The sequence below is a fragment of the Lycorma delicatula genome, chromosome 5 (assembly GCF_047948215.1).
Source record: "Lycorma delicatula isolate Av1 chromosome 5, ASM4794821v1, whole genome shotgun sequence".
In the NCBI taxonomy this organism is placed as follows: domain Eukaryota; kingdom Metazoa; phylum Arthropoda; class Insecta; order Hemiptera; family Fulgoridae; genus Lycorma; species Lycorma delicatula.
In genome coordinates this window covers 152,470,085-152,487,429 of record NC_134459.1, presented here as the reverse complement: position 1 = coordinate 152,487,429, position 17,345 = coordinate 152,470,085, and the positions used below count along the sequence as shown (strand labels likewise).

Sequence of the window (17,345 nt, the reverse complement as noted above, 5' to 3'; positions counted from 1 at the left end):
TGATGAATTGCAGACTGAAATTCAATGATGTGTCGCTGGAATACCTCAACAAACGTTACATATGTTTAAGAGCATACAATGTTGTATTCAAATATGTGAATTGTATAATGGGGGGGGGGCCACTTTCAAGAATTATTGTAACGTACTCATTTTTCCATAAGTTTGTGTCACTTTTTGAACACTCCTTACAAGCAGGGCATAGAATTCAACTACATAGCAAAAACTTCAAAAGTTAATACCCTCCTGAACAAGAGAAATCAACAAATAAAATATTTTCTACAGCTATTACCTTTTCTAACATCACTTCCTTACTTTTCATTTTCAGATCACAAATGCATCAATCAGCGCTGCTGTTCAATAATTACTTAAAGACTCACACATAAAGTAAATAAAATTGTTTCAAACAAAAAAGTGAAAACAAAACAAAGGATTAATATAATAAATAGTAAGTAATGTTAAGTATTCAACAATCTGCCAGGTATCGCTTGTCCCATAGAAAAAAATACTGTCTTCATAACTGCTTCTGATAAAAACCCTGAATTCAAGAAAAAAATGATTAATTTTAAGTATGCATTTATAGAAAATCTCATACAATTTGTCTCCACAAAAATATGACACAACCCAAAAACTGCTTAAATATTGACCACACCAAACTCATTTTACTATAAGAAAAACAGAAACATGTCAAAAAACCAATCTACTCAATTCTGCGATACCTCATTTTGATTTCTGGCTGATCATTTGAGCGTACTTTGTAGGGATAGTAGTGATTTAATATTAAACTGTCAATGTGTAATTTCAAATGACTTACAATACAGGAGTGGATAAAATATAAACAAGACTTTTCATTCTAAGCGCATAAGTTTGAAGGGAGTGGGGGGCTGCTTCTAGATTGCATTGGTGGGGATGTCAGTGATGGGGACCAGGTGGTATTTAGAGTTCAGACCAGTTTGGCAATAGTGCTCACGATGTCAGAGCAACAGGTACATCCTTCCACTGCGCAATGCATTATCATTAAATTTCTTGCTCATGAAGGCATAAAACCAGTTAAAAATTCTGCAAAGATTGAATGCATAGTTCGGGGATCAAGCACTGTCAAGGGTTCATGTGTTTGCCTGGAATAAGAAGTTCAAGGAAGGATGTCAACAGGTTGAAAATGGGCAACATGATCGCCATCCTCATACCAGCATTATGGAAGAGAACAATCGCACGATTCGTGACCTTATTGAAGGTGATCAACGTCTGACAGTTCCCGAAACTGCATCACAGGTTGGAATAAGTTATAGAAGCTGTCAAATAATCATGAAAAAAGACCCACGTTCTATAAAGTGTGTGCCAGGTGGGTCCCTCGTCTGTTGACAGCAGAACACAAGCTGAAACATTTGCAAGTCTGTCAGGAGCTTTCAGCACGATTTGTAGAACAGAATGCATTTTTAATTGAATCATCACCTGCGACGAAACTTGGGTCCACCATTACATGCATGAATCCAAACAAGCCAGTATGGAGTGGTGATGAAAGTGGCCTGTGAAAGCCAAGACTATTCTGTCACTTGTTAAGGCGCTTAAAACTGTTTTTTACGATCGGCAAGACATTTTGCACAATCAATTCTTGCATGAGTATCACAAAATAAATACTGCTTATTAATATGAGCTTTTGAAAGAGATAAAGGTTGCTTATTGTTCCAAAAGATGTGACCAACCGATTCGAGATGTTATTCTTTTTCACAACAACACTGGGCCCCATAATGCAGCTTTAAATTGCAGAAAATTAGAAGAAATTAGATGGACTCTACTTGATCCTCCAGCCCTGACCTATCGCCCTGCAATTTTCATCTCTTTAGGTCGCATAAAGAAGCACTAGGAGAACGATTCCAAGACGATACGGTGGTGGAGACCTTTGTATACAGTTGGCTCCTAACACAACCCTCTTCATTTTACAATGAAAGAATAAAAATCTCCCAATCTGCTAGGAAAATGCAAATCCAAAACAGGAGATTAGTTGAAAAATGATGTATGCATGGCTACTACTTGACTACACCAAATAAAACTCTTTAAAAAGTCTTGTAGGGTGTATGTGATATGCCCTCGTACTGTGAAAAGGTGCAACTATAACCTTTAATTTATAACATAATGTATAAATATATTTTATATAACCTTGAGTACGTTACATCGGCATTTTAACAAGGAAGAAGAGATGGACAAAATGACATGTGAAAAAATGCCTAATCCAAGTTAGATCATCTCAGAAACTAAATCCCTGGTCAAGAAGCCAAAATGCATGCTAATTACCACACTGATTATTCAAAGGTGTAGTTTTAAAAGTTAAGGACCAACAAACACTGATAATTTTTAAACTGTATCTTTATAACTGACAATTCAGAATTTCAATGCACTAACAATGCTTCAAAAGATAAATAATAATAATTATAAATAGGAATAATTATGTAAAAAAATCATAAATTCTGTCAGCAATTACAACAGCATTACATGTTTCAACAAAGTTCTTCTGATGAAAGTTACTTATTCATTGTATACCAATCTATTTCATAAATAATATAATATTCTAACAATATAAACAGAAAACAAAAAAGAAGTATAAAAAAGTAATATATAAAAGAAGTCACGCAGAAATTTCGTAGCAATGTCTTGAAGACACACTGCTGAAGGAAACAGTTAACAAAACAAGGAATTTATTTATGTTAGCAGAATAAAAAATGACAAAAATAGTAAATGGGAGATTAGTTGACTGCATAACTAAAAGTTTATAAGAAAAATATTAACAAAAGAAAGGTCAGTATCAGCCAAGATCATGGCAACAGAAGGGCAGCAATAGAAAGAAACTGAGGTAGCTTATAAATCATATGAGGCAAAGGAACAGGAACAAGTAATGATGATCAGAGTTTTATCATCAGAAAAAACATTTTTTTAAATGTTCATTACGGTACTAATAATGAAAAATAGTACAAATAATGAAAAAAATAAGATACTAATAATAGAAAATTAGTAGTATCATAAATGTTATCATAAATAACACTTGAAAAAGTGTTATTTATGGTAATAATTTTCCCCCACTGAGTCTCGTCTAAACAATATATTTTCTAAAATTTTATATGTTAAATAAAATGCATTGACCTGTTGCTTTACAAAACCTGTCCATCTCTTATGACACATGTTAAGACCTAACAGCAGGACAGCAGGATAAACGTGGGGATTTTCAGCGCTCCAAATTCTACTGTTTTGGCTGTTTACGTAGCCATCTGAATGAAACCGTGCTTCATCTGCGAAAAATAATGAATCCGTAACATTAATTCCCTCACGCAGAAATCGACGGAACCGTTGACAATATTGTAGCCGTTTTTCTTTGTCGGGCTCAAGAAGTCAATGAACCGTTTGAATGCGATAAGGTCGTAATTGTACTTGTTTGGTCGCCCGATGAACAGTTGATTTAGACAAATTAATTTCAGCCGACATACGTCTGATCGATTTATTTGGCGAGGCGAGTAATCGGTCTTTGATTTCAGTGGCTGTATCTGTATTCAACACTGACGCAGATCTTTTGTGTTCCTTGTTATTAACAGAACCGGTCTCTCTAAATTTTGCAACTAACCTTAATACTGATGTTTTGTTAGGAGCTGGTTTATCTGGGTACTTATGGCGAAACAAATCTTGCACTGCAACCACTGATTTTGTACTGAAGTACGACTCAACAATGAAAACACGTTCATTTAGCGAAAACACCATCTTGTCTCTAGCAATACACTGAATGTTATGATTGCATTGTTGTTACTATCGGTAGTGTTCTACTGCGTTGCCGCGATGTTCAGATGTTGGACGAGTCCATTTCATTAACGAGTAGGGGAGTAAGCTTGACTTTTGAAACTTCATGGATGAGTGATTGATGGGTTGCGTTTTATATGGGACACCCTGTATCTTGGGCTTTATGAGAATTCATTGAACATGGAAAATGCCCAAATTCCATTAAAAAAAATTCAAGTTTTTATAAACACATATTTTGATTTCAACCTTAGGTCAAAAGTAATTAAATTTTACAGTTGGTACTACTTTATTTAGTCATAGTTAGATAATAAATGTGTGTAGAATGAATAGGCAAATGAGGGACTACAGCAATGAATAGAGGGAGAGAGAATATGTGTATGTGTGTGTTTATCTTATCCACGAACATACACACAAAATACATGAAAAAGAATGTTTAATATAAATATTGCTATTTAATTAATAGTTAACTATCAACATAATTAATCAGTCTGTAAGAAGTCATAAAATTACAGACAACTGTCATTTAAACAAAAACTGAACAGTATTACTAGTTGATATTTCCTAATACTGTCATTTTATTGTTTAGAGGTTTCATAATCTATAATAATCTATAACTTGCAGTTCTCTTCAGTAGCCGTGGAATATTCATTAAACTGTAAAATTAATAAACCATTAATCAGACTAATCCTATATTTTTCACCAAAATTGTTGAAAAGATTACAACTGCTTATGATATGTGTGTAATATAAATATTAATTTTGATATCATTAAGTTATGTTTTGAAATAATAAATTTTTTTTTTAAATTTACATTTAACATGGAAATTTGACCTGCTGTGATATTCCTGAAAATATTTTTATTTAATTAGAAAAATTCATAAATCATTAAATCAACTTATAATGCAAAACACCCAGATATTTTCCAAGTTAAAAAAAATTACACAAATAATTAAAATATAATATAAAAGCTTCTCTTAGTTTAGAAAACTTGTTTTCTCTTGATAAAACATAATTTTATTAAATTAGTCTTTTACAAGTATTACTACAGAATTAACATTAAAATGCTAACTTTATAATCATTTTAATTTAAAAAAAAAATAAGATAAGAAAAATGCGTAACTGTAACTAAAATTAAAATACTGTATCACATAATAACCAAGTGAATGATTGCTCTTTTTATGGGTATCTACTGATAAATAAAAATGATAAATCAAATAAATGAAATACAAAAGTACCATAAATTAAAAAATAATCATGCTAAACTAAATAATTGACAAAATTATCAATAAATTACTGAGCAATCATTGCTTATAACATTTCTCTATTGAAAGCTGTATATAAAACAAACTAGCAATAAATCATAGAGACAATTACTTATTAAAAAAATCACCCTTAAAGTTTCTGAGGTTCCAAGCTTGTGTTACCCTTTTTTATTTTATTGACATGACTGTCAATAAAAATAAAAGGTTGGAAAGTCAAACACAAAAATGAACATATAACTGTATAAACCAGAAACATCAAATACAGTTTTTTTTAATTGGCTTAAAATATAAAAAATGTTTTAATTCTAAAAGTTCCTCTTCACAATAATTTATGTAATAAATATTTTCACAGACAAATATCATAACATAAAAAAAAATCTGCCTGATGTCCCAGATGTTATGTATGATTTCACAGAATAATACCAGCCTCAAGTCCTGGTTAGCTTACTGACAAGTGTGAGTCTGTGAATTAACATGGCCTTCTGCTTCATTAATGAATCTCCTCATTTGCAGTTGTAATATATGCATTGACTTTATCAGATTCAATTTAAAATGCATTTTAAATAGATTACTAAAATCTAAGATAATTCATATAGAGGAATTCTTTGTACTTTTTGATGTCATGTTATTTTGATATCCTGAAGCATAAATTATTATATCTGCTTAATCTCTTAAGATATTACAATATTCTAACTACTAATACATTTAGATATGAAAATAATTCAAAAAATGAGTTCAAAGGCTAACTTGTTTCACCATGCCACAAGTTGGTTAATCTTATCAATATATTACATATGTTTTACTGTTTGTTTGCTGATGCTTTGTAAATGTTCATATTCTATTGCTTTATATTCTATAAAATGTATAAATCAAAATGTACTTAACCTCAAAAACATATTGAAAATTTCAATTATAAACAAAAATAATATTTCTAATTCAAAATTAATTGCTGTAAGAAATAAATTATTTAAAATTATCATGTAAGAGCAACTGGAATTTTTTGCAAAAGTAATTACTTCAGAACAAAAAAAATTACATAATTATTTATTATTTTTCTCATTGTTTTTAAATTCTTAATTTTAATTTTATTCAACAAAAAAGTTTTTTTATATATTCGCACAGATAAAATTAGTAATTAAATGGGTTAACAAAAATTGAACTAAAAATGTACACTTTTCATGACGGTTATGACCACTATTTTGCAAATCCGGCTTTATTTCTCAATAATATTATATGAAACTGATAAAACTTTAATTTGTTTATTATTCTGAAAATATCAGGTATTTGCATAAAATTTTAGAACTTGCAAATAATTTCACACAATTAATTAAAAATAAAAATTAGTTTTTTAAAATTGTTCTATTTTATCTTTATTATTTCAATCTTGAACATATTACACAAGCATATTACAAGTGGAAGCAAGATCAGGTGAAAAAGTATCAAATCCTTGGTGGGTATCAAATACAAAGTCAGCTACGAACAAACAGCAAGCTAAACAATTACTTGAAGCCATTTTAGAAAAATTAAATGTATGGGCTCTGCTCATATTTATATAGAATCATAAGTCAAAATCATAAAATAATCCTTTTAAAAAAATTATTAAAATCAGAGTAGCCACAGTTACACAAATACACACCACAAACCTGTGGAAAACCCAATAGATGTTGTAGATCTTTTCCTTCTTCTTTTGAACCATTCAAAAAAAGTCCACTTTTGGTTGTCTGAAGATATAAAACCTCTTATAAACACATCTAAATACTAACTATTTTTTTTAATTTAATAATAATAATAATATTATTATTATTATTATTATTATTATTATTATTATTATTAAAGGCAAATATAGATCAGACAAATGAGCATAAAATTTCAGCATAAAAGTTATATTTAAATACTAACTGGAAACCGAGGCAAATCCGCCACTAAGGTTAGCTCCCCACGCATTGACAGATACTTAATGAGCTTGATAGCATGTTCCCGTTCCTCAGAAGCACTTTCAAAAAAAAACTTGGCAAATCCTGGTAAGTTAACATTATCCTGTGAAAAATGTGCTCCCTAAAATAAAACAAAAAATAAAAAATATAATAAAACAGTCTATGATTCTTGCTTCACGTGTTTATGCTTGGTTGAGAAGTAGCAATTTTATTTTTTAATATATTCATACTATGAAGTAAAAATCTATTTTAATTCAGCAAGTAAAATGGAAACTCATAAATACGAGGTGCGACAATACAGTAATGAGACTGATGTGAAAAAAAATGTTGCTTACCGTTTTAGTCATGTTTAGTGTTGCCTCCTTCAAAGTAGTTCCCCTCTGATTGCACACACTTATTCCAGCGCTTTTGCCATTGATGGTAACATTTCTGGAACTCATCTTCTGTAATATCCTCCAAGACCCTTGTCACAGCTTTTTGGACATCTTGTGTTGTTTGAAAATGGTGTTCCTTGACCACCATTTTGACTCTTGAAAATAGAAAAAAGTTGCACGGAGCGATATCTGGTGAATAAGGTAGCTGTGGTAGTACTGAAATTTGTTTTGAGGTTAAAAATTGCTGTACTGACCGAGCAGTATAGGATGGCGCACTATTGTCATGCAGAATCCAATTATCATCAATGTTGGCATGGACACGAACTCGTTTACGAAGTCTTTCTAAAATTTCTTTGTAGAAATATTGGTTAACTGTTTGTCCAGGAGGCACCCACCTCTTTATGAACAATTCCCTTGGAATTGAAGAAGCACACAAGCATGCATTTCACTTTTGACTTTGACATGCGAGCTTTTTTTGGTCTGGCTGATCCCTTTGGCCAAATGATATGTTCAATTATTTCTGTTTAAAAGCTTTTTGGTTGACCAACTGTTCCATGATGATGACGAGGTCACACAAGTCATTAATTCATAATTTGCATTGCAGATGACATAATTATATGACAAAGAGATACAACTTCTGGTGCCTTGCTATATTTAGTGCCTTAACAATGGTGGGAACTATACAGAAAAATAGTAATATTTGTACTTCAAAGAACAATAAAAATTTCACATGAGATATTCTTGATCTTTTTAATAGCCCTTTAGAACCTACTTTCTGGATGATATTTTATATTTGTATAAATATATAAAAACCCACTGCAAATACATAAAAAAAAGAAAGCTTAATATAAAACTTACTAATTCATATATGATAAGTGAGTACATGGATTCACAATTTGTAATAAATTATTATAATTTCATTTAATGGATTACCATAAATAAATATAAAATCTGGTAGTTGTATGTCTAAGTGATTTAAATGAAGGCTGCAATTAAATTTGCTATTAAAAAAAGTGTTAGATTTAAATTACATAACTTTATTAATGTTATTTATTTTCAGTTTTTTTTTTAAATTTTTATTTTACATTTATATGTGCACGAGTAGTTGAGGTGATCAGCAAAATCTGAAAAATTCTTTCTTTTAATTTTATAAGATCTTAAATATTTCAAAATCTTTAGTTCTTTTTTTAACCAAACAAAAACTGGAAGAGTTGTTTTTCCAAACAATCTCTATTGTCTAGTACAATTTAAACTAGATTATTTGATTTTTAAATCATCCAATTTTTTTTTTTTTAATTTTGCACCTCATGAATTTTTCACGTTAATTATATTTTACATAAATGGCATCTTAGTTCCTTATATTACACATAAATAGTTTTGCTAAAAACCTGACATATTTGTATTAAAATTCCAATTATGTTAACAACTATAACAATAAATAAATAAATATTACAGATACTCCTTACAAAATTAACAATTCACAATTATTATACTAGATTAATGCAAAAACAAAAATGTACAAGAGGTTATCTCTAAAGTAAAGACTGTTTCATCGTAAAAAAATTTATTCTGAAAACCTTATAAATATTTTTATTTCTCTTACACTACATATCTTATACTATTTCTCTATATAATCGTAACATGAATTAAGACATTTATTGAAGCGATATACCAGCTTCAATCTACCCTCATCGTATTCTTCTGCCAGTCCATTTAGCCACTGATTAACATCCCAACCCTGTAGGGAAAGACACCGCCTTGTGATGCTTTAGCCACTGATTAATAGCATTTTTAAGTTCATTACCCGTGAATTGCTTACCACTCAAAAATTCTTTCAACTTCCCAATAAATGGTAATCAGGAGTCAGACTATATCAGAAGTCCAGACTATATGGAGGCTAATTGTAAATTTCCCATCCAAACATTCTCAGTAAATCACATGTTGGACCTGCATTATCATGCAGCAGGATGACGCCATCGATCAGCCGCCCACATCGCTGATTTTTAATGGCGCACCATAACTATTGTAGAGTTTTGCAGTAGGCTTCTGCATTTATAGTCATTCCACGTGACGTGAAATCAATCAGCAGTATGCCAAACCGATCCCAAAAGACTGTGGCCATCAGTTTGCATCCAAATGGCTGTGGTTTGACCTTTGTTGGTCTGGTTGGGTGATTGAGGATGATGCCATTCACTTGACTGACGTTTTCTCTGGCATGTAATACGAAATCTGTGTTTCATCGTCGGTAACAACTGAATTAAGGAACTTATTACCTTTTACTGGAAGCACATAAAAAATTCCAAAGAAGATTCCATTCAGATTTTTTTGTGATGTTCTGTTAAGACGTGCAGCACCCAATGTGCACAAGCCTTTCTGAAGACTAAATGGTCATGAACAATAAGACCAATAACAGCTATTGAAACATCAGGAAAAAGATGGGCCAGGTCAGAAATCGTTGAGCGACGATCTTTTCTGATTTCATCATCAACGCATTTCAATAAGTCCTAGGTGATTATTGAGGTCTCCCCGAATGTTCTTCATTATGCACATTAATTCTATTACACCTTTCACATCATTTTTGAATATTTCTTTCATTCATTACATAATCACCGTACATAGCCAACTGCCTATAAATTTCAGCTGGCTTAACGTTTTGATGGTTTAAAAACCGTATGACTGCACATATTTCACAGTTGGCGGCAACATCAATTTTCCTATTCATTTTATAACATAATAACTCACACATAATCAAAGATATTACAATGCGACAACTTACAGAAAACAATGCAATGCATATATTACTAGCGTGGCCGTAAACGACACAAGTTCGGCAACCTAAAGGAGAGAAATATTTCTCAGCAGTCTTTACTTTAGACATATCCCTAATACTACTACTATACAAACAAATAAACTCTTGTGTCTACTTGTGTAACAGTATTAAAATGTTAATGAACAATATAGTTAAAAAATAAAGTTTAGTAAACTTAAAGTATGGATAATCCACTATAGGATTTATACAAGTTAAATAAATTTATATAACATACCATTACAAGATACGTAATGGAGGCATCCATTTCTGTTTGTATCTGTCTCACTACAGATTTCACACACATTTGATCCATGTCCGTCCATTTTGGTATAACACTAATATCATCGCCAAATTTACCTAAAATATAAACCAAAACTTCAGAATTTCATGAATGAATTAATTTTTTATTACGAACACGTATATTCAACTTCAACTGACATTTAAATCTATGTTTTGTAATAGAAAACTGAAAGTAAAAGACAGGTCCCAAAGGTAAGAGAGGTCAGGGTTCAAGAATCCTTTTTTTCATAATAAATTGGTATGAGTGAAGAAAATCAACCCACAAAAGGATTATCAAGAAAAATCAGGCTATATGAATCTAGTATTAACTAAGGATGTTCTACTAACTAAGGAAAAAGTCAACAAATTTTGTAACCAAGTAATAGTTACACATTATAATTATAAGAAGGCTACTCTAATAATAATTTTTTTTTAAATAAACCAGTTGTTATGATGGCACATTGTGTGTGTAGTAGCCACCAAATACATATAATTTTATTTCTTACATGCCCATTTGCCATTCATTCTGCTCAGGGCTGGTAAAACAGTAATTAAAATATGAAACCTATCATTTTCATTTTAGGTTCATGTGAAATAAGGTCTGTGGCACAATTCAAGTTTTGTAAGAAAAAATATAATCACTGAGATCAATCAGCAATCATGTCATGTTTATGACAGTTACCCGATTAATGTAGGTATCGCCACAGAATTTAGCTCTTCTGGGGCCAATAACTGTTACAGTGTATATCAAATATTCTAAAACTATTTCATACTATCACTTTTCACAAAATATAATCTATTTTTCTACACTTTTTACAGTCCTACAAATAAATTTTTGCTTGTTGCAGTCAATAGATATTACTACCATAACAAATTTATTAAACTACACTCATTATATCAGTAATCTTTATTTCTAGTAAAATAATGAATTAGTAAAATTAATTGTTATGAACATTTATTACCAGTAGTAAAAAACAATAAAAGGTGAAAATCTATTATTTTAAGAAATAATAATCCACTTAACTGACAAATAATAAATTAGTCATAACAAATGAATTATTGTCTCTTTAAATGACCTGAGAAACAATAGGCACATACCAACAGCATCATACACAAAATAAATAAAAATTATCTTAAACTAAATCAATATCTAAAAAAAAATAGTAACTTTCTACTGTTACGTGTGAATAAAGTGCATTTTTGCTGGGCTCATTTTTTACTTTTCTCAATTTCTGAGTGTACTGTGTGAAGGATAAATTTTATAGTAACTGTTTATTTTTCTGTATTCTTCTTATTTTAGTTTCGTGCAAAATTAATCAACTTAATCCATAATGAAACATAAGAAATAAAATTGGCATGCTCAGGAGAAAATAAATGTGTACAATTTATTTCTCGAATAAATTCACTCACAGTTTTAATGAAAGCAAAAAGTGTCTGGTTATTTTTTTTTAAATTTAGCAATGGCATCTGACACTGTTCCTTCCCAACCATAATTTTCTAACTAAATTAGAAAAATATGGAATCGGGGGTTCAACACTGCATTTGTTAAAAAGCTATCTAAATGACTGATATTATCAAACAATAATTGATGAACACGATCAAACAAATCATCAGTATAATAGTAGTATTAAGTTAAGCAAGTGTAGATTGCCACAAGAAACAGTTCTATCCCCCATTTTATTCCTACTATATGTTAACGATAAGCTAAAACTAAAAAACTGCAAAATTGTTTCTTTTGCTGATGATATGGCATTGATTTGCAATGATATTTCTTGGTCTGCAGTTTATTCTAAAGCAGAGAACTCTCTCTTGATCATTAAGAAGTGACTAGATAATAATTCATTGAGTCTGAATGTTTCCAAGACTAAATATATGGCGTTCTCTTCTGGAACACTTGGCCAAACTCTTATCGATCTAAATTTAAAACTCCATTTGAACTGTTTCTTACTGTTACTTAATAAACGTACATGCCCATACATTGATAAAGCAACTGGTATTAAGTATCTAGGGATTGTGATAAATCCAAATCTTAAATGTGAACCTCATAAATTTTTATTTGCAGAAAGTTAAAATTTCTTCACACTTATATGGCTAAAGGTATCCTCCATATCACTGAACTAAAAACTTAATATTATGTATTTGTGAATTCAATATTGTATGTCTGGGGTACAATGCATCGCTGTTTGGGGTGGCTTATGATTTGCATATCAATAAACTATTTACTGTCCAAAAAAGAATCACAAAAACAATTTTAAATAAACCTAGATATACCTCAGTGCAAATGTTTTTAAAGACTACAATGTGATGAATATCAGACAGCTTTACATTAAAGATTTATTTAAATATATTTATACATATAGGAACAGTTTCGAGGTGAAGATCAGGAATGATCTCTATAACTTTAGAAATAGCAACCTAAAAAAGTATAAGATGGAACGTTTTCTAATATAACCACTTTACACAAGCAAATAAGATATATCAGCTTATTAATATGTTCCCTTCCAACCTTATTCAGAAGAGAAGCGATAAAAAATTTATGTTAACGTGGATCAAAGAAAATGGATAACTGAAATTTTTTTCTTTTTAAATTAATAACTTTGCTAAAAATTCTCTTTAATATACTACAGTCTAATTAGTTATCCTACTTATTGATAATCATTAAATTAACTTAAATCATAACTTTAATGTTATTAACCTGGATAGCTATCATCATTATTTCTCCTTAATGGTCTATAGTTATATTATATAGTATCTAAAATTGTTGCCAACTGCAACTCACTGTGTGTTTAATTATAGTGTCATTTTCAAAAACTACCTGTTGATTAATCATTTTATGTTTTTCTTTAAATTTATAAATGTAATATTTTTTGAGTGCATTCATTTTTTTTACTGTCGTTATAAATTTCTAATTTTTTTTTTATAATCAGTGATACTATGTTCATATTGTAGCTGATGGTCAGCCATGTTAGATACACCTCTTTTCTGGTTTTTGTAGGTGTTATAATGTTCTGTGAATCTCTCTTTCTTTCTTTTTTTTAAGGATCTGTTAATTTTTACCATTACAGATTTCATTGTCATTACACTTAGTTTTGGGTTTTGTACATATCATTTTTATTATTATTTCTTAAATATTCTATAATATGCTTACTTGGCTTGTAACTTTTAATATTTATTTTTTATCATAAACATCAATAATTTTTTCTATTATTTTATTTGTATTAAGAAAAAATTGTTAATAAGCTCTTTGTTATTTTCTTGTAGTAATTTTGCAAAATTATTATGGCATTCAATTTTTTGTTTTTTATATATTCTTATTATAATTCCAACATCAACACTATGAAATACTGCTATTTGTTTTATTGTATCTATTTCCTTCTTGAGTTTGTTTTCAATGTTTTTTTTTTTTTTGTGTACAGTAAAGCTCTAAAAATCAGGTTTACGTATGAAAATGTTTATTGTGACCACGGATGATTAGAATTTAGATGTATTGTGGTGTTATTCATAGTGGGTTTTCTATGTACAGTTGTTTCTATAACGTTATTTTTGCTTATTTCAATTTCAATAGCTAAAAAATGTATTTTTCTGAAATCTTCCATTTCACATGCAAATTTTAAATTCATTATAGTATAGTAAATACTAGTGTATTATAGTGCATATTATTAATGAAAAATAAAATAACTAATAACACCCACTGGTATACAGGGGTTGTTCGTCCTTCGGCCTGTCAGTGATAATTATCAATATAATTACGTTATCTATATTTATGTTAGTATATGTTTAACTATTTATGTATAAGTATGAGTATATTTCCTCTGTGTTATTACTGTATCTTTCATGTGTTACTGTACTCTCTGTATTTGTATTGAAAACATTTTAGCATTTAATAAATAAATAAATTTCATGAAAAAAGAAGCAGGTAGATTTGGTGTTAACTGGGTTATTGGAATTGTGAAATCAATTAATAATATTTTTCTATGATAAACAAATGCCATTCTCAATATTTTTACAGAATATTGAGGATATGTTAATGTTGGCTTACTTAGCTGAGCTGATGAATTTTCACATTTAAACGACTTGAATGAATTTACAAGTACGTGATACAAACATTTTATTAATGAGAGATTAAGTTCATGCTTTCTTTAAGAAGCTTGATGTTTGGATTATTCGCCGTCAAAGCAAAAATTTTGTTGTTTCCACTCACTCCCGATTACATTGAGAAAAATTTAGATGAAGACAACACTACTATTAACCATAGTTTGGATAACTTGAAGATGCAAATGCATCTTCAAGTTAAAAATTCAGTTGGCAGAGCTATTTCCCAAAAGATAAAAATTATTTCTTGAAGAGATGGGTATTGTAAATCCATTTAGTGAAAACATTGCAACTGTTAAATTCCCAGCTGAGATTCACAACCAGCTCATCAAACTGCTGATAAAATTTTACAACTAAACACATCTGTAAATTTAGATATGTTTTGGCTTGCCGTAGAAATGAATATGGAAATTTAGTCACAGAAGCATTGAAAATTAATTCCTTTCACCATTTCTTATCTCAGCGAAAAGGATTTTATATCTATGGTTGTGCTAAACACTAAACAATTTACTTTTGTACGTTTCTAACATAGATCCACGTATGGAGAAACTTTTAAATGTAAAACAAACGCAAACATCTCATTAATTTATTTTCTTAACATGTGTACTTATAATTATAAGTAAAATATTTATAATAAATAATTTTTCTCTCATAAAATGATTTCATTATTGTTTACGTCTAAGGCTGTAGGCCAAGTTGTAGCAAACCCCCCCTTTTTTATCACCACGCCACCAGGTTCAGAAACAGTGGTGTAGTATTCAGATTGCAGATTTGGAGGAGTAAGGTATCAAAAAAACAAATTTATTTACGAAATTGCACCAGAACTTACTAGACGTTTTCAATTATTTTAATACACCTAGAAAGTAGATGAATCATGAAAAACAGTCATACAGATAGTGATTTCAGCTTGGGAAAAAGACTATAAATCAATTTCATGACATATGAGGGTTGTCTGCAAAGTTTTGAGCCTAACATAGAAAGACATATTTTTTCTGTCAAATATAGTTTTATTTTTCAACAGTCTCCTTTCAAGTCGATACACTTTTTCCAGCGATGCTCTAAACTCTTTAACCCTTCCAAATAGTAGCTGGCGTCTTTCTCCGTAAAATAGGTGTTTACATATGCAATAACCAAAATAGAAGGTTAAGAAACAAGAAAAAGTTGCTTGGGGCCAGATCTGGTGAATACGGTGAGTGGTTAACAAATTCAAAGTGAAATTTGTAAATTTTGCCATGGCAACCATCGGAGTGTGAACAAGTGCATTGTCCTGATGGAAAAGCACTTTCTTCTTCTTCAAATGCGATCGTTTTTTTTACAATGTCTGCCTTCAGCTTGTCAAGTAATGATGCGTAATACTGTCCCATTATTGTTTTACCTTTTTGAAGATAATCAATAAACAAAATTCCATTACTATCCCAAAAAACAATCGCCATCACCTTCCCGACTGATGGAATTGTCTTTACCTTTATCGAAGCAGGTTCACTCTCTGTAGTCCACTGCTTTGACTGTTGTTTTGTCTCAGGAGTGTAGTGGTGGATCCACGTTTCATCTACAGTTATGAACTGATGCAAAAGATCTGACTCATTTTGCATAAACTGCTCCAGCAGGACCTTGGAAATGTTCATTCGAATGCGTTTTCGGTCTAAGGTGAGCAAACGCGGCACCCAACACGTGGATAGCTTACGCATATCCAATTCTTCAGTTAATATATGACAAACATGTTCTTTCAATAGGCCCATAATCTCTGCTATCTCTCTAAACTTAATTCGTCAGTTGTCCAGTACCATTTGGTAAACTTTTTCAATGATATTGGTGGTAGTTGCAGTTTTTGGCCATCCTGAACACTCATAATCAACCAAGCTGGTACGAGCATGTTTAAATTCAGCTGCCCATTTTTTCACAGTGGCAAATGATGGGACAGAGTCCCCGTAAACAGCATCCAACTCGGTTTTAATTTGCGTAGGTGTATTGCCTTTCAAATGCAAGTATTTAATCGTGGCACAATATTCAATTTTTTCCATTTACACAAAAACACTCACAATGACTTGCTCAACAATGATCAAACAACTGAGCGTCCAAAATGGCTGAAATCTTAGTGGGTACCTTTTAACACATGCATGAATACAATCCCTAACTTTTGTTGATGAGTGCTGCCATCAACATGTTGAGGCTCAAAACTTTTCAGACAATCCTTGTATATTAAGAGTTACAATCTGTTAAAAGATTACAGTTACGTCTGAAAAGTTCCATAAAATTCTCAGTAACTGAAAGCAGTTTATGAGGAATATTGAGGTTTTAAGTGGTAAAACCTGAAAATAATAAGAAACTTTTAATTGAGAAGTAAAATAAAAAAAAAAATTGGAATACAAAACTACGACATGTTCTAAAAATTCAAAATCGATATGTAAACACTACATTACATTCTCATCCTCTCTCTCAAGTCTCAATTATACGATTTAACTAAAAAAAAAAAAGAAAATACAAATTGAATTCATTTGATGAACTTGCAAAGAAAAATGGAGATGAAGCATTACGATAACTAATACTTGAACCCCATTGAAATGGTACGGTCTAAAAGGTTATAAAGGCAACCACAATATATCAGTTTCAACACTGACTATATTAAACAGATAAGCAAAAATAAATTTACTGAAATGAACGCATAACATTGGAAGTCTTACTGCAAAAAAGTGAAAAAAGTAGAAGATGAATTTAGACATTAGACAAGGGTCGACAATCGATAATATAACATAATTTCAATGAACGAATGCAACAAGAATAATTCAGAATTCAGCATCTTGGATGATGACATTCATACA

General features: G+C 30.5%; 1 protein-coding gene across 1 annotated transcript in view; it reads right to left on the bottom strand.

Annotated features, from left to right (window-relative positions):
• The window catches only part of Fer1HCH (ferritin 1 heavy chain), a 50,543-nt gene that overhangs the window by 9,264 nt on the left and 23,934 nt on the right, over nucleotides 1–17,345 (bottom strand). Inside the window, exons 2-3 of the mRNA XM_075367347.1 lie at nucleotides 10,391–10,512; nucleotides 6,938–7,093 (exon numbers count right to left, since the gene is read on the bottom strand). Of these exons, the coding sequence (XP_075223462.1) occupies nucleotides 6,938–7,093; nucleotides 10,391–10,512 (278 nt within the window). The remainder of the gene's footprint in view (nucleotides 1–6,937; nucleotides 7,094–10,390; nucleotides 10,513–17,345) is intronic.